The sequence below is a fragment of the Pelophylax lessonae genome (assembly GCF_965119305.1).
Source record: "Pelophylax lessonae genome assembly, chromosome: 3".
Taxonomy (NCBI): Eukaryota; Metazoa; Chordata; class Amphibia; order Anura; family Ranidae; genus Pelophylax; species Pelophylax lessonae.
The window spans coordinates 464,473,458-464,488,577 of record NC_138770.1 but is presented as its reverse complement, the minus strand read 5'-3'; the positions used below and the strand labels follow the sequence as shown (position 1 = coordinate 464,488,577).

The 15,120-nt window shown below is 43.0% G+C and overlaps 1 protein-coding gene across 2 annotated transcripts in view; it reads left to right on the top strand.

The window, feature by feature from the left end:
- Positions 1 to 15,120, top strand: part of LOC309551832 (uncharacterized protein C6orf118) — an 81,875-nt gene that overhangs the window by 25,633 nt on the left and 41,122 nt on the right. For both annotated transcript variants that reach the window (XM_082252532.1, XM_082252531.1), the window contains exons 2-3: positions 7,711 to 7,833; positions 13,515 to 13,574. In XM_082252532.1, coding sequence (XP_082108658.1) covers positions 7,711 to 7,833; positions 13,515 to 13,574 — 183 coding nt within the window. The remainder of the gene's footprint in view (positions 1 to 7,710; positions 7,834 to 13,514; positions 13,575 to 15,120) is intronic.

The following is a 15,120-nucleotide window of genomic DNA, read 5'->3' as shown; positions in this document are numbered from 1 at the left end:
CATTTTATAACCTGAAAAATGCTCAGGTGTGAACAGGGCCTAACAGTTGGACATACTATAACTAGTGCCTTCCCCTAAAACAGAGAAAAAGATTTTTTTTTTTTTTATTCAAAGCAAACTCCCCCATCCATATATGTCTCTATGCTTTATTTTGCTGAGATATCACTTAGCAAAATAAAGCATGGACGTAGCCATCTTCAGTAAGGGTAAATGGTTCATATAGCATTTACTTCCAGAAATTCATCTGCCCTTAGCTCAGGCAGGAGGGTGTGCTTAGCTGAAAAAAACGTCTCCTCCCCTCCCAAAAACTTCTGGGATGTATGGCATCATTTGCCTAGGTATGAAAGCTAGGTAGTAACTAAAGAAATTAAAAAAAAAAAAAAAAGTTTAAAAGAAGCAAACATGATATCCTTTCCTATCTATTTACTAATGCTAGGGACATACAAATTCTAAGCCCCCGTTCACACTGGGGTGACCTGTCAGGCGACCTGGTCGCCTGACAGGTCACCGTAGGTCGCCTTCCATAGAGAAGCTGCGGACCCGTTCTAATAGGTGCGACACAGGTCGCTCCGACTTAGAAAAAGGGTCCGGAGCTTCTTTGGGGCGACCCGGAGCGACCTGCTTAGACTTCAATGTTATGAAGTCCGTGCCGGCCGCTCCGAGGTCACGGGGCGAGCAGCGCGCCGCGACCTATGAGGTCGCCCGGCAAAGTAGCGTCGCCTCAGTGTGAACGGGGCCTCAATAATCAATGTTGCTTGAGAGAGAGAAGTTCCAACTTTAATTGTGCTGCTTGAGGTTGTTTCTACAAAGCAGCTATCCTTTGTTGCCAGTAGTTTAGACATTAATGGCTATGTTGAGTTATTTTCGGGGGACAGCAAATTTGCACTGTTATACAAGCTGTACACTCACTACTTTACATTGTAGCAAAGTGTCATTTCTTCAGCGTTGTCACATGAAAAGGTATAATAAAATATTTTAAAAAATGTGAGGGGTGTACTCACTTCTGTGAGATACTGTATATCTACTATGGATTTATTTTTGCATCCATGGCAGAGTCTTATTCTGACGCTACAGGGCCTCTATCTCTAAGGCCCCTTTCAAACGTGCCGGATCTGTTTGGACAGACTCCGCTTGCTCAGCAGGAATCACTCCGTTGATCCCCTCTGAGCAGGCGAGTGACAGGTCCTTCTCCACTCATTATGCAGAGATGGACGTGTCATAGTTACGCTCTCCTCTATGGGGGATTCGGATGAAAATGGACAGCCTGTCCATTTTCATTTGTTCCTATCCGATCCAGCCTGCTGGATGGATGGCGAACATATCACCATCCATCTGTTTACAGCGGATCTTGTTGGATCGGATGCCTGGTGGTTGTCAGCGGACACATGTAGACATCCTTCTCCCCTTAGAGGTCAATGGGTGGTCTGATCGGGTCCGCCTGAAAAACAGACAGGCAGACCTGATCGGTCTGATTGTGTGAAAGGGGCCAAAGTGTGTCAGAGGCTCTTTTTATAACTATGATGCAGTTTCAGAGTCCTTACAGTCTTCTCCTGAAGAGGCTGCAATTCAGCAAATTCCACATCACTCAGATTTCCCAATGCAATGTCCGTATTTAAAATGTTCCTTCACGAGGATTAGCAACAACCTATGGACCCTTACTGAGAGCATAAAATAACTTTTTAACTATGAAAGGGAGTGTATTGGTAAATGTTCTCTGGCTACTACTGATACTCCAGTTTTGCACCTTAATAAGTATCCCACTAAACAGGTTGAGGGTGAATATACCTTAAGGGATTTCAGACTGTTGGACTCCTTACTTTGGTTTCAGTTTTAATTATCTCTATCTTATATTAGTGATGACCTCCATTTGTCAAACCATGTCACAATGGTTCATATTCTTTAAAAGGGGACCCCTTTGGCACATAGTCAAATCTTTAAATTCTGGATCTTTTGGAACAATTGTCTGAAGCCATAGGCTTCAGTTGTGATTGCCTTGAGTAAGCTTCTAAGCATGTGTCTTGCATTGGGATGATGTTCATATGCATAGGGCACTTTGGATATGGGCCTGGAACACTTACGATATGCCTCTTAAGAGATGCAGGAGATCTGTGGGTGAGGCAGAGGAGCGCCAGCCTTTATATACTGTACTAGTGCAACAGTAAGGCTCCATGTACACGGGACGCTGGAAATGGCCGTTTAGGAGCAGTTGGGCGTTTTTTTCAGAAGCCCCTGAACCCATCTACATTTTATCTTATCTGTCCATGTACACCAGGTCGTTTACAGTCATTTGCAGGCAGTTGCGTTCAGGGACTGTTTTTAGAACGCAATTATTTGCGTTCGAACGTGTGTTTCCCGGCGTTTCAAACGCACAAACGCGTCTGAACGCGCCCGAACGCGTCCGAACGCGATGACCCGCGTTTAGCGTTCGCGTTTTTCCATTTTAAAGGGGAATAATTTTTTTGACCTCTAGGAACGCTTCTAAACGCAAACGCCCGCAAACGCCGCTAAACGCCCGCTAAACGCGGGTACAAACGCGACCGAACGGACGTTTCAAACGTCCTAAAAATTCCAGCATTCAAAGGGACTTTTAACAACGTCCCGTGTACATGGAGCCTAACTCATAAGGAAACAGAGTCTATATTGCACCCAAGCCACAGATCCCAATGAAAAACACTGAAATAAAAACCTGATTTTTACTCAACCACCTAAGGCTCCATGTACACGGGACGCTGGAAATGGCCGTTTAGGAGCAGTTGGGCGTTTTTTTCAGAAGCCCCTGAACCCATCTACATTTTATCTTATCTGTCCATGTACACCAGGTCGTTTACAGTCATTTGCAGGCAGTTGCGTTCAGGGACTGTTTTTAGAACGCAATTATTTGCGTTCGAACGTGTGTTTCCCGGCGTTTCAAACGCACAAACGCGATGACCCGCGTTTAGCGTTCGCGTTTTTCCATTTTAAAGGGGAATCATTTTTTTGACCTCTAGGAACGCTTCTAAACGCAAACGCCCACAAACGCTGCTAAACGCCTGCTAAACGCGGGTACAAACGCGACTGAACGGACGTTTCAAACGTCCTAAAAATTCCAGCATTCAAAGGGACTTTTAACAACGTCCCGTGTACATGGAGCCTAACACAGCACTGTATGAATGTATATATAAAAAAATTATACTCACTGGGCTACAGAAAATTGATCTTCAATAAATTCAAAAAAAATCACAAGACAAAGAGTCTGTGCAAAAGTGCAAATATTAACCACTTAAGCCCCGGAAGATTTTACCCCCTTTCTGACCAGGGGGTATTTTGCGATTCGGCACTGCGTGTGCGACGCTGTACCTAAACTAATTTGACCTTTTTTTTCCCCACAAACAGAGCTTTCTTTTGGTGGTATTTGATCACCTGTGCGAATTTTTGATCATGCGCTATAATCAAAAAAAGAGCAAAAATTTAGCAAAAATAACAATTTTTCACATTTTTTTATATAAAATTCCCCAAAAAAATGTAAAAATCAAAATTTTTTTAAATTTTAGGCCAATTTGTTTTCTGCTACCTACGTTTGGTAAAAAAAAAATCACAATAAGCGTATTTTGATTGGTTTGTGCAAAAGTTATTGCGTTTACTAACTAAGGGAAAGATTTTTGTAATTTTTGTTGTTTTTTTTTAAACGAATAATGGCAGCGATCTGCGATTTTTTTTTTGCAGGACTGCGACATTGCGGCGGACAGATCGGACCCTTGACTGACATTTTTGACACTTTTGGGGGTACCAGTGACATTACTACAGTAATCAGTGCTATACATATGCACTGTTACTGTAAAAATGACACTGGCAGGGAAGGGGTTAACTTTATTAGAGATGCAGTGACTATGTGTGTCCCTAGGGGCGTGCTTCTTACTGTGCAGGGATGTGGCTGTGTGTGTAACAGCACAGATCAACGGTCCTACATAGCAGGACCATTAGATCAGTGCTTTTACACAGGGAAGAATGACAGACGGCTTTGTTTACACTAGCCGCCTGCCTTTCTCCCTTCACAGTGGACGATCGCGAGTGACCGGCGGACATGGGGTCCGCCGGTCACATGCACGGAGGTGTCCGTGAACGAGCCGAGGCGGGCGCTATTGGCTCCCAGGCTAGTGACGTACCAGTACGTCACTTTGTCTGGCCGGGGCTGACCGCCGCAGTATATGTACTTGCGGCGGTCGGCAACCGGTTAAAATGGTACCAAGACATACATCACACACACCTAAAACATACATTCAACCTCCCCTGACACTCCATATATCCATATGGGCCCATATTCATAAGGTGAAGAAGAAAAATAATGTGAACAAAAATATCCAAAAATTAAATGGATTGGTGATGGTATGCCCATATAGGGAAAATGACCTAGGATAAAGGGAGAAACTTGATGTTGATGAAAAACAAACTGATTTGCTGTTCAGTAAATGTGATGGAAAGTCTCCTTAGTACTGATAGCCATTTGTTTTAGAAAGATGAGGATATGACCTTGGTTAGTTCATAATTGGTGAATATATCACATCTGTTGTCAAGAAAAGATCTGCATGTGGTCCACAGAAGGTATATTGCTCAACAAAGAGCAATGTCACAAATTTGACCAGAGCATCTGATAATTCATTTTAAAAGAAAGCTGCATGAACAGGAAACCTCCCTCGCACATACAGGTATATTAATCCATTAGGTATCATCCAAACGATCAACGAAAGGACCCTCAGGTCACACAGTTGTATGACTCAATTAAGTGATAGCAAAATAGGAGTATACACATCCATCCAGTGAAGTTCATAAAGATGTTGAAGCCATCATTTCAGATGAATACATCTACCAAGTGTCCATAGTCCATAATTCCATCGCCAAGAAGGGGCTGGCAGGAGGGGTGGATGGTGTATGCACCTGACCGGTTTAGCCGGACACAGGCCGGCTGCTTTAGAGCCAAAGTAGTGAATGGCTTCATCCCTATGTGTTTATATGCTATGTCTATTAATTAGAAATATTAGGATATGACCTTGGTTAGTTCATAATTGGTGACTATATCACATCTGTTGTGAAGGAAAGATCTGCATGTGGTCCAGAGGAGGTATATTGTTCATCAAAGAGCAATGTCACAAATTGGACCAGAACATCTGATAAATAATTTCAAAGTGAGCTGCGTGAACAGGAAGCCTCCTTCGCACATGCAGGTAAAAGAATCCATTCGGTGTCATCCAAACGATCAACGAAAAGACCCTCAGGTCACACAGTTGGATGGCTCAATTGTTTGATAGAAAAATAGGAGTATACTCATCCATCCAGTGAAGTTCATAAAGATGTTGAAGCCATCATTTCAGATGAATACATCTCCCAAGTGTCCATAATCCATAATTCCATCACTGGGCTGGCAGGAGGGGTGGATGGTGTATGCAGCTGACCGGTTTCGCCGGACACAGGCCGGCTGCTTCAGAGGCAAAGTAGTGAATGGCTTCCTCCCCATATATATGCAATGTCTATCAGTTGTTTGAATATGGCTGCCATGCCACATGTACGCAGGCGCACAAACCCGACGACAAAAAAGCGCGCGAAGAGCCATCCACCACATAATGATGACGCCAGTGCGTATGCACAGAAGTGCCAGACGTGACAGCCACATCTTAAAATCCCCCAACAGCCAACAGCAGTGGATTTTTAGATGTGGTTGTCACATCTGGCGCTGGCGTCATCATTATGCGGCGGATGGCGCATCACATGCTTTTGCGCCGTTGCGTTTGTGCACCTGCGCTCAAGCGCGAAGGCGGCATGGCATGGCTGCTATGTTCAAACAATTCATAGACATAGCATATATACACATGGGAAGAAAACAAGCCGCCTCTAAGTGCAGTATTGACCTTTTTTTTGTGACATCAAAGGGTTAAAAACACAAGATGTTCCTTGTAATGAAGACCAAAAGAAAACCTGTGATCGACCAACAGCATTGCCTATGAACAAGAGGAACCGATACTTGGCTAGCCAGTGTCCAGGGAGCTGCTAGTGTGTCAGCTTGCACGCACACAGCATGGTAGGGCTTCCAGTAACCAAGCTGGAACGCAAGTGGCTGGTGTAAGGTGCGGGTGGGCGGTAACATGTTTCGGAGCATGCTCCTTCATCAGACCTACGCCCACTGGGGATCCATTGGTTTATGAGGAACAATGGGGCGGGCAAATGGGAGGGGCTGAATGATTAATAATGTACGATATCACGCCTGCTCTTAGATAGACAACAGAGGGGAGGAGAAGTGGGGAGGAAACTGACATACATGTCGGCATGATGTTTGTATTCTACTGTGATCTTACATGTAGGGACAATTTCAATAAGAAGATAGTGAACTGGTGGAAAAAGAATGTAAAAAAAAGATGAATATAAATGGAATAAAACCGGTGGGGTTAAAACCAGGAGCTAAGAGCAAAAACGTGTTAGGTCGGAGAATAAAATATGGGGATAGAAGTAGTGTATTACAAACATAATAAAAATAAGCAAACTATTATATCTCTATTATTGCAAAAACATATTTGTAATGAAAAATAAAATAAATATATAAATAAAAATATATATGAAAAATGAAAATAAAAATATGTCAATACGACTTAGTCAGCAGTCGAATTTACGTAATGTGTATGGGGGCGGAGCCTGCGCATGGACGCCACATCCTGCAAGCTCCCACAAAACTTACGACATCTGTGGCATTGTGCTGTGTGATAAAACTGCACATTTTAGAGTGGCTTTTTATTGTGACCAGCCTAAGGCACACCTGTGCAATAATCATACTGTCTACTCAGCATCTTGATATGCCACACCTGTGAGGTTGATGGCTTATCTCGGCAAAGGAGAAGTGCTCACTAACACAATATTTGAGAGAAATAGGCCTTTTGTATACATAGAAAAAGTGTTAGATCTTTCAGTTCAGCTAATGAAAAATGGGGGCAAAAACAAAAGTGTTGCGTTTATAATTTTGTTCAGTATATATATATATATATATACACACACACACATAAATATGGCAGGCGGACATGTTTACTGTCTTTGGGGTTTGATCGAGGGAGAAGAATGTCCATAATCTTCCTTTTTCCCCCTCAGTTCTCCGGGGATTCTGTCTTCTCTCCCTGATTCTCCACCTCTGGGCTGGTGAATCTGGGAGTGTGAACTCTTGCACAGATCACCAGTGAAGTGTGGAGATCGCAGCTTTATAAACTGGCCATTTCTGTGTCAATCAATGACAGATTCAGAGTGGAGATGATCAGCAGAGAACATGTTCTCCCCGATCATCTCTGTTTCATAAACCAATAATGATCAATTGGTCAATGACCAATAATGTTTAGAGATGAGCTGTGATCATCAGGATCGCTGCTCATCTTGGTTTCATAAACGCACACCTTAATACTGTGAGCATGATTTTTAAGCTTTTATCTTCTACCTTCCCTGAGAGATATATGATTGCTGCTTTTGCTGAACTCTTTCTAAAATTGTTAATTACCAATGGAATCACCATTCGTAGAACACTAGTACTACCTTAAAAGGATTATAAGAGATTCTCTGTACTGTTGTCACCAAAGCTCCTTTTAGTAGTTGGATGGACAAACAGAATTTAGCTGTACTGCATTGGAACAACTTTTGTAATTCTGACACCAACACAGTATGAAAAATGCATTTTGTAAATCTCACCTCTTTATTCTTCCTTCCTAGGAACTTCTGAACATTGCCCATATCCAGCCCCCTCATTTTGCACGTTTGCAAATCTTTAGTGAAGCATTTGGAAACATTTGCAATATTTCTTTCGCTTTTGGAACTATACTGAAGCAAGTAAAGGTACATATATAACAAGTTTTAGTTGTAGATAATTTGACAGGGAAATAATCTCTTGCTCAATGCAATTACACAAATACGTAAGAAAAGTATTTAGGGGCCCCATATTGAATGTAAGCACGTAAAACCACCATGCCTAAAATGACATCAGCCGTTATTAAAATTTGTCAAAAATAATTAGTAGGCCTGAAAAGAAACAAAATGTCTACCACTGGACCTGATGCAGGAGGACTAGGAGAATCCTTGAACAAAAAAAAAATAAAAAGTTTAAAAATGAATTGTAAGATGGTCTCTTGGAAAAAGGTCAAATTAGAGGCTTACAAGATCACATAGTCCACGTGGACTAATTTTTGGACACATTCTTCAGACTTTGTTTCATATTTCTTTTGATGGTATTTTTTTGTGTCAATATGTACTGGCCCTTTTACTTCTTAACAGTAAAGGAGAATTGGGGGGCGGTGTAGGGTTCAGCCCTCTTTCCCCCTCCTAAAACACCCTCTTCAAGAGACTGGAGAATGTTTTTAGGCGCTCACAGGTGGTGCTGGTCACTTAGATGGCTGCAAGTGGAACAAGTGATACAATGATTAAAATAGAGACTCCACCACATAGGGAGTATAGCATGAGTGGAAAACTTGGATTTCTTGTGCACAAGGTTGGGATTAAGAGTCCGTGTGCCAGTTCATTGCAGACTGTGGTGGTGTGCTCTCTTAGTTCAGGGGGAGAGGGGAGAGTGAGAGAGGTGTATGTAGCCAAGGTTTTCTTGGGATGGATGAGAGGATGGACTGGTTGACACTCAGGGCTGCTGACCGGAGGAGCGAAGCGGCTCTGTATCAGGAATATAAAGAAGGGGGAAAGCGCCTCTTGAGTCAGGTATATAATTTAATGAAAAAAATATAATATAGTGACTCACATCTAGGTACTCATTGACTTGTGTAGCGTGGTGTTGTGGTCCGGTGACTGGAGGCTGGCGGTCTGCTCGGTTCTTGATTCGGTCTGACAGTCTGGGAGAAGTCTGGAGGTAGTCTCTGGCGACTTCCGGGTCGACTCGATGGGGGAACTGCATGTAGCTTGAGCAGAGGCCGGCAGCATTTGACGTCACATGCAATGAGGGCAGTGTGGGCAATCCGGGCTTCACTACGCGTTTCGGAGCATGCGCTAAGTGCCAAGTTCGGGCATGCGCACTCCTTTTTCAAGTGTCCGGAATGGAGGGGGGAAGTAGAATATATAGGCAGCAATGGAGCGTGAGATTACTCTAAAAGCGGCAATGTCTTACACAGTGTTAAAGCGGCAATATGACCCTTAAAAACAATAAGAATTGCTCTGCGATTGGGAATTGTTCATATGCTAATTGGATCATCAAAAGAGCATGGTAATGATATGGGAAGGTACACGTATATAAATGGTTACAGGAAAAAAAATATTAAAAGCTAATGTTAAACATAAATGGTGGTATATACATTTACCCAATACTAGCAGCAATGATGGTTTAAATCAAAATACAAGTACAAGTACAATAACTGTAATCAGTATCCATAGGCATATTAAAGCTGCAAGTTGGATTAAACATAGTCTGTGTAGGACTAGGTAATGATTGGGCGGTGTTGTATAAGAATGAAGGGGGACTTTTCTGTTTAAAGCAGATATTCAATATGTTGGATAATATATGGATAGAGGTGTAGATTGGGCTATGGGCTAATAAGGTGTTCTATGTGACTGTTGGCCCCATTAATTCTATGAGGAGTAACAGGATTAATGGAACATGACCTCGTCTTCTCACTCCTCTAGGGACCTCTTCTTTATTTTATACATAGCAGCTTCACTGATGTGTGCTACATATGTACATAAAATGCAACTGGTATTATTATGCCTGGTACACACGGGCCGATTATCGGTCGAAATCGGCCGGTTCTAAAGAAACCAGAAGACAGAAGACAGCCGTGCCAGAAAAACATCTGCTGATGAACATGGCCGCGAGCTTTGTTCGGTGTGTGCTGCAGTCGCCTTGTCAGAACACAATAGTTAAGTGGGGAGATTGCTGTACTAAAATCGCATCATTAGTACAGTGACCTCCTCTCGAACTCCTTCGTTTTTTTTCGTTCAGCCCACTGTACCAGGCATTAGTTCTAGTTGCTCTATGTTATTCGGATACTTCCTATTACTAGGATTGCTTGTGGCCCATCTAAACTGTCTTGTACAGACAATATATGGCTCTCACATTGTTACTGTGCATTGGATATAACCCAGTTTGTATTTTCTATCTATGCTAAGATAAAAAAAGATTAAACATAAAACTATTGTTAGTGCACACGAACAATATAATCTATACTTTTTTGCAAAGCATAAAATATGAGAACATTGTCCACTGAATAAATACCAATTATGTCAAGCCAAAAAATTGTGTACATCTATGAAATGTGACATCTATGTGACAAACTACGATACTCAAAATTGTCCATGGATGATACATTAAAGACCTTTATTACCCAAGTGACGTAGTGTGCTTTAGGCTCCATGTACACGGGAAGTTGTAAATGGCCGTTTAGGAGCAGTTGGGCGTTTTTTTCAGAAGCCCCTGAACCCACCTACATGTTATCTTATCTGTCCATGTACACAGGTTCGTTTTATTTATGACGTCATCTGTGACATGAGGGGGCGGGGTCTCCTGATGATGTCACCGGGTGGCCACGCCCACAATGGCTATATAACAAGCTGCAGAGACCGTAGACCGGCATAATCACCGGAGACATCGTCTGAGGAGGACCGGAGGAAGAAGAAGAGCCGAGGGCAGAAGAGCGGACAGCAAAAGAGCGGAAGACCAGAAGAGCGGAGGGGAAGAAGAGCAGAGAGGGAGAAGATTAGGGATGAAGGAATGAAGATTTTTAATAAACTTTCCAAAACGTCTTCTGTCGTTATTTACATACACTGCCTTTTATGGGGTAAATGGGTAGGGGTACAGTGTACCCCATACCCATTCACATAGGGAGGGGGTCTGGGATCTGAGGGGCCACCCTTGTTAAAGGGGGCTTCCAGATACCGAGAATCCCCCTGCCCGCAGACCCCCCACAACCACCGGCCAGGATTGTGGGGATGAGGCCCTTGTCCTCATCAACAGGGTGGGGGGGTGCAGAGCTCCCCCTGCCCCAAAGCAACAACACCCCCACTCGCTCGCCCCCTCCCCCTTCCCGCCCTACCAGGCTGCATGCTCGGAAAAGGGCGGGGACCCCACGCCTTTTTTCGGTGTGGGGCTACCCTCAAATTCCATACCAGACCCGAAGGGCCTGGTTTGGAACCTGGGGGGGGACCCCCACGCAGTTTTTATTCCCAGTGGAGTTCCCCCTCAAGATTCTCATAGCGCAAGTCGCACCGCAATTCGGATCATCCTGATCCGACTTGCGGTACGCCTTCCATTCAAATCAATAGGCTCCCATAGGGAACCATTGAATTTGAATGGAGGCAGAAAAAACGCTGCTAAAAGCAACGTGGCCAAACGTGCAATAACGCCAATGGAAGAAGCTACTGAAATCACGTTTAACAGCTGCTTTTTCCCGGCGTCAGAACTAGCTTTGCAGCACGTTTTTTCTAACGTCCTGTGTACATGGAGCATTAAGCTCTACTTTAGGCCCTCCAAGCATACCTGCCCTTAAAGTGATACTAAAGTCTTGTTTTTTTTTTTTGTTTAAAAATAACAAACCTGTTATATTTACATGCTCTGTGCAGTGGTTGTGCACAGAGCCGTCCAGATCCTCCTCTTCTCAGGTCACCTGCCAGTGCTCCTGGTCTCTCCCTCCTGCTGAGCACCCCGCAGCAAGCAGCTTGCTATGGGGGCACCCGAGTCGAGCTGCTGCTCTGTGTGTCCATTCAGACACGGATCCGTGGCCCAGCCCACCCCCTCTCTCTTATGATTGGCTGACTGACTTTGACAGACACGGGAGCTAATGTCTCAGCCAATCAGGAGGGAGAGTCCCAGACAGCCAAGTCTCTTGTGCAACATCGCTGGATCGAGATGGGGCCGAGGGGAGCTGCTGCACACAGAAGGTTTTTTATCCTAATACATAGAATGCACTAAGATACAGTGCATCCAGAAAGTATTCATAGCGCTTCACTTTTTCCACATTTTGTTATGTTACAGCCTTATTCCAAAATGGATTCAATTCATTATTTTCCTCAAAATTCTACAAGCAGTATCCTATAATGACAATGTGAAAGAATACTTTTTCTTAAATCTTTGCAAATTTTTTAAAAATAAAATACGAAAAAAATCACATGTAAATAAGTTACATAGTTAGGCCCCGTTCACACTGGGGCAACGCTACTTTGCCGGGCGACCTCATAGGTTGCGGCGCGCTGCTCGCCCCGCGACCTCGGAGCGGCCGGCATGGACTTCATAACATTGAAGTCTATGCAGGTCGCTCCGGGTTGCCCCAAAGAAGCTCCGGACCCTTTTTCTAAGTCGGAGCGACTTGTGTCGCTCCTATTAGAACGGGTCCGCAGCTTCTCTATGGAAGGCGACCTACGGCGACCAGGTCGCCTGACAGGTCGCCCCAGTGTGAACGGGGGCTTAGTCAGGTTGAAAAAAGACACAAGTCCATCTGGCTCAACCAATAAAAAAAAAAAAAAAACAGTAAAGAAAACCCAACCATACAATCCTATATACATATACACAATCCTATACCCGCCGTTGCGGTATGCACAGCCTTTGCCATGACACTCAAATATAAGCTCAGGTGCATCCTGTTTCCACTGATCATCCTTGAGATATTTCTACAACTTGATTGGAGTCCACCTGTGGTAAGTTTCGGCGATTGGACATGATTTGGAAAGGCAACTCTGTAAATGTCCTTTAGTGGCCCTGCCAGAGCTCAGACTTGAACCCGATTGAACATCTCTGGAGAGATCTGAAAATGGCTGTGCACTGATGCTCCCCATCCGACCTGATGGAGCTTGAGAGGTCCTGCAAAGAAGAATTGGAGAAACTGCCCAAAAATAGGTGTGCTATCTTGTAGCATCATACTCAAAAAGACTTGAGGCTGTAATTGGTGCCAACGGTGCTTCAACAAAGTATTGAGCAAAGGCAGTGAATACTTATGTACATGTGATATTTTCTGTTTTTGATTTTTAATCAATTTTGTAAAGATTTCAAACAAACTTCTTTCATGTTGTTATTTTGAGGTATTGTTTGTAGAATTTTGACGAAAATAATGATTTAATCCATCTTGGAATAAGGCTGTAACATACAAAAATGTGGAAAAAGTGAAGCACTGTGAATACTTTCCTGATGAACTGTAAAAAAACCTGCCTTTAGAACCACTTTAATCTATCCATTATTATATATGTGCTCCAACTTTAGAGGCTCTCAAAATTTATAAAGTTAGGACTGCAGTACAGTGGGGTGCCATGAAGTAGCCCTGCAGCATATATTTGAAAATGTGTGCAAAACAAACCCCTGGTTTTAACGTAAACTGTTAGACAGGACAATTCGGTGGGTCGCAGGCTGGTTGATAAGTGAGCTGGATTTTTTTTTCTATTTGATATGCGTTGCCCTTCCATGTGCTTCTTGTTGCAAAGGCCAGTTTTAGGTTGGGATGAATGCAATTTGTTTGTACTTTTGGCTTCAAGCTCTACTTATCTGCTATATATTTTTAATAATATTAGTGTAACTAATGTTGTTTTTATTTTTTTATTAGAATGCATATGAATTGTATGTAAATTATCTCCTGGATTCTCAGTCTCCACTGCAGCATGAGGTAATTGCTTAGACAGACCCAACTATACTTATTGACTGTGTTTCCCACTGGTTTATTTTATTTGTTTAAAAGAATGTATAGTGGTTTTGAATGTATGTCTTTTATGTATTAGTTAGGAAAAAAAAATAATTTAAATTAGCTTTTTAATCATTTAAATATGAAATAATGCAGATTGAGCTTTTGTATTCTTGTGAGCCAACAGGTGAAGCTTTAATTTGTTTTCTTAACATTTTCAGTTATTTGCTTTTGCTTTAGAGCCTATTGTTTATAGAGCTCAGACGCTTTTGTTGAAATTTACTCACAGGGATTAGCAAAAACAGTGATTTATTCTTCGTTCTCCACTATGCCACCATTTGAGTTTTTTTTATTTTTTTACAGTTTGTGGCCTTGCTTTTTTTTTTTTTATCAATCCGGGCCATGATTTGTCCATGGTCTGAATGTCAGATGGTATTACAAATCAGATGTGATTGGAAAAGGGCCTTTCTAGGGCTGCATAAAAAAAATTGTAAACATTTTGAAAAATCTGTGTTTATTCTTACCCCCTTAAAGAGGTTGTAAACTCAAATTTTTTTTTTCTTTTTTTCCCCCTGCAAGAGAAAGACATAATGAGCTAGTATGCATCGCATATTAGCTCATTATGCAATACTTACCTTAGAACGAGCCCCCGCCGTGCCGCTCACTCACCTCTATGACGGGCGACATGTCCAGTCGTCCGTCTTCCGGGATCGCGGCATCCGGCCATCTGATTGGCCGGAGCCGCGGTGACGTCACTCCCGCGCATGCGAACGAGAGCCGTCAGTCACGGCATGGGACTCTGAAGGAACGGCACGAGCAGCCGTTCCTTCAGAGCGCATGCGCCAGTGACGTCACTGGCTGCATGTAAGGTAAATATCTCCTAAACGGTGCATGTTTAGGAGATATTTACAGTACCTATAGGTAAGCCTTATCATAGGCTTACCTATAGGTACAAGTTGTAGAGGAGGGTTTACTTCCTCTTTAACAAGTCGTGCGATTTCCCATTTATAATCATACAAAAGAGACACAAACCATTTAAAACGCATAAACAATTGGTCAAAATTTGTCCTTTTAAAAAAATAAAACATTTTGGAAAGCAGATTTCCATTTTTCTATATAGCATTTTTTTTTTTAGCAAATGTAGTTAGGCTAAGGAATGAAGTTGGTAAAGGCAAAGTCCATGTTATATTGCTGCCATCTGTTAAGAGAAAAGAGTGGGGCAGCACATTATGACATATATGAATATGCATATCTTACTATATAAAGTACAAGTGTCTCTGCGTCCAGTCCCTGTGTCCGTGGGATTGCGCTACTGCGCATGTGCCCCACGGACAGCCATTGGGTCTTGGAGAGACTTCGGGCGGCCGGGTGAAAATGTTGAAGCTACGGGTGTGCGCGGGCACGCGGTGGGTGCGCGCTCGCACGCGAGAGCCGCTCGGTCAGCTTTGCGCGTGTCCCCGATGTTGCTAGGGCAACAGGGACGCTACATATATGAAAGATTGATATACAAAAACCCTATACAGCCATAAAG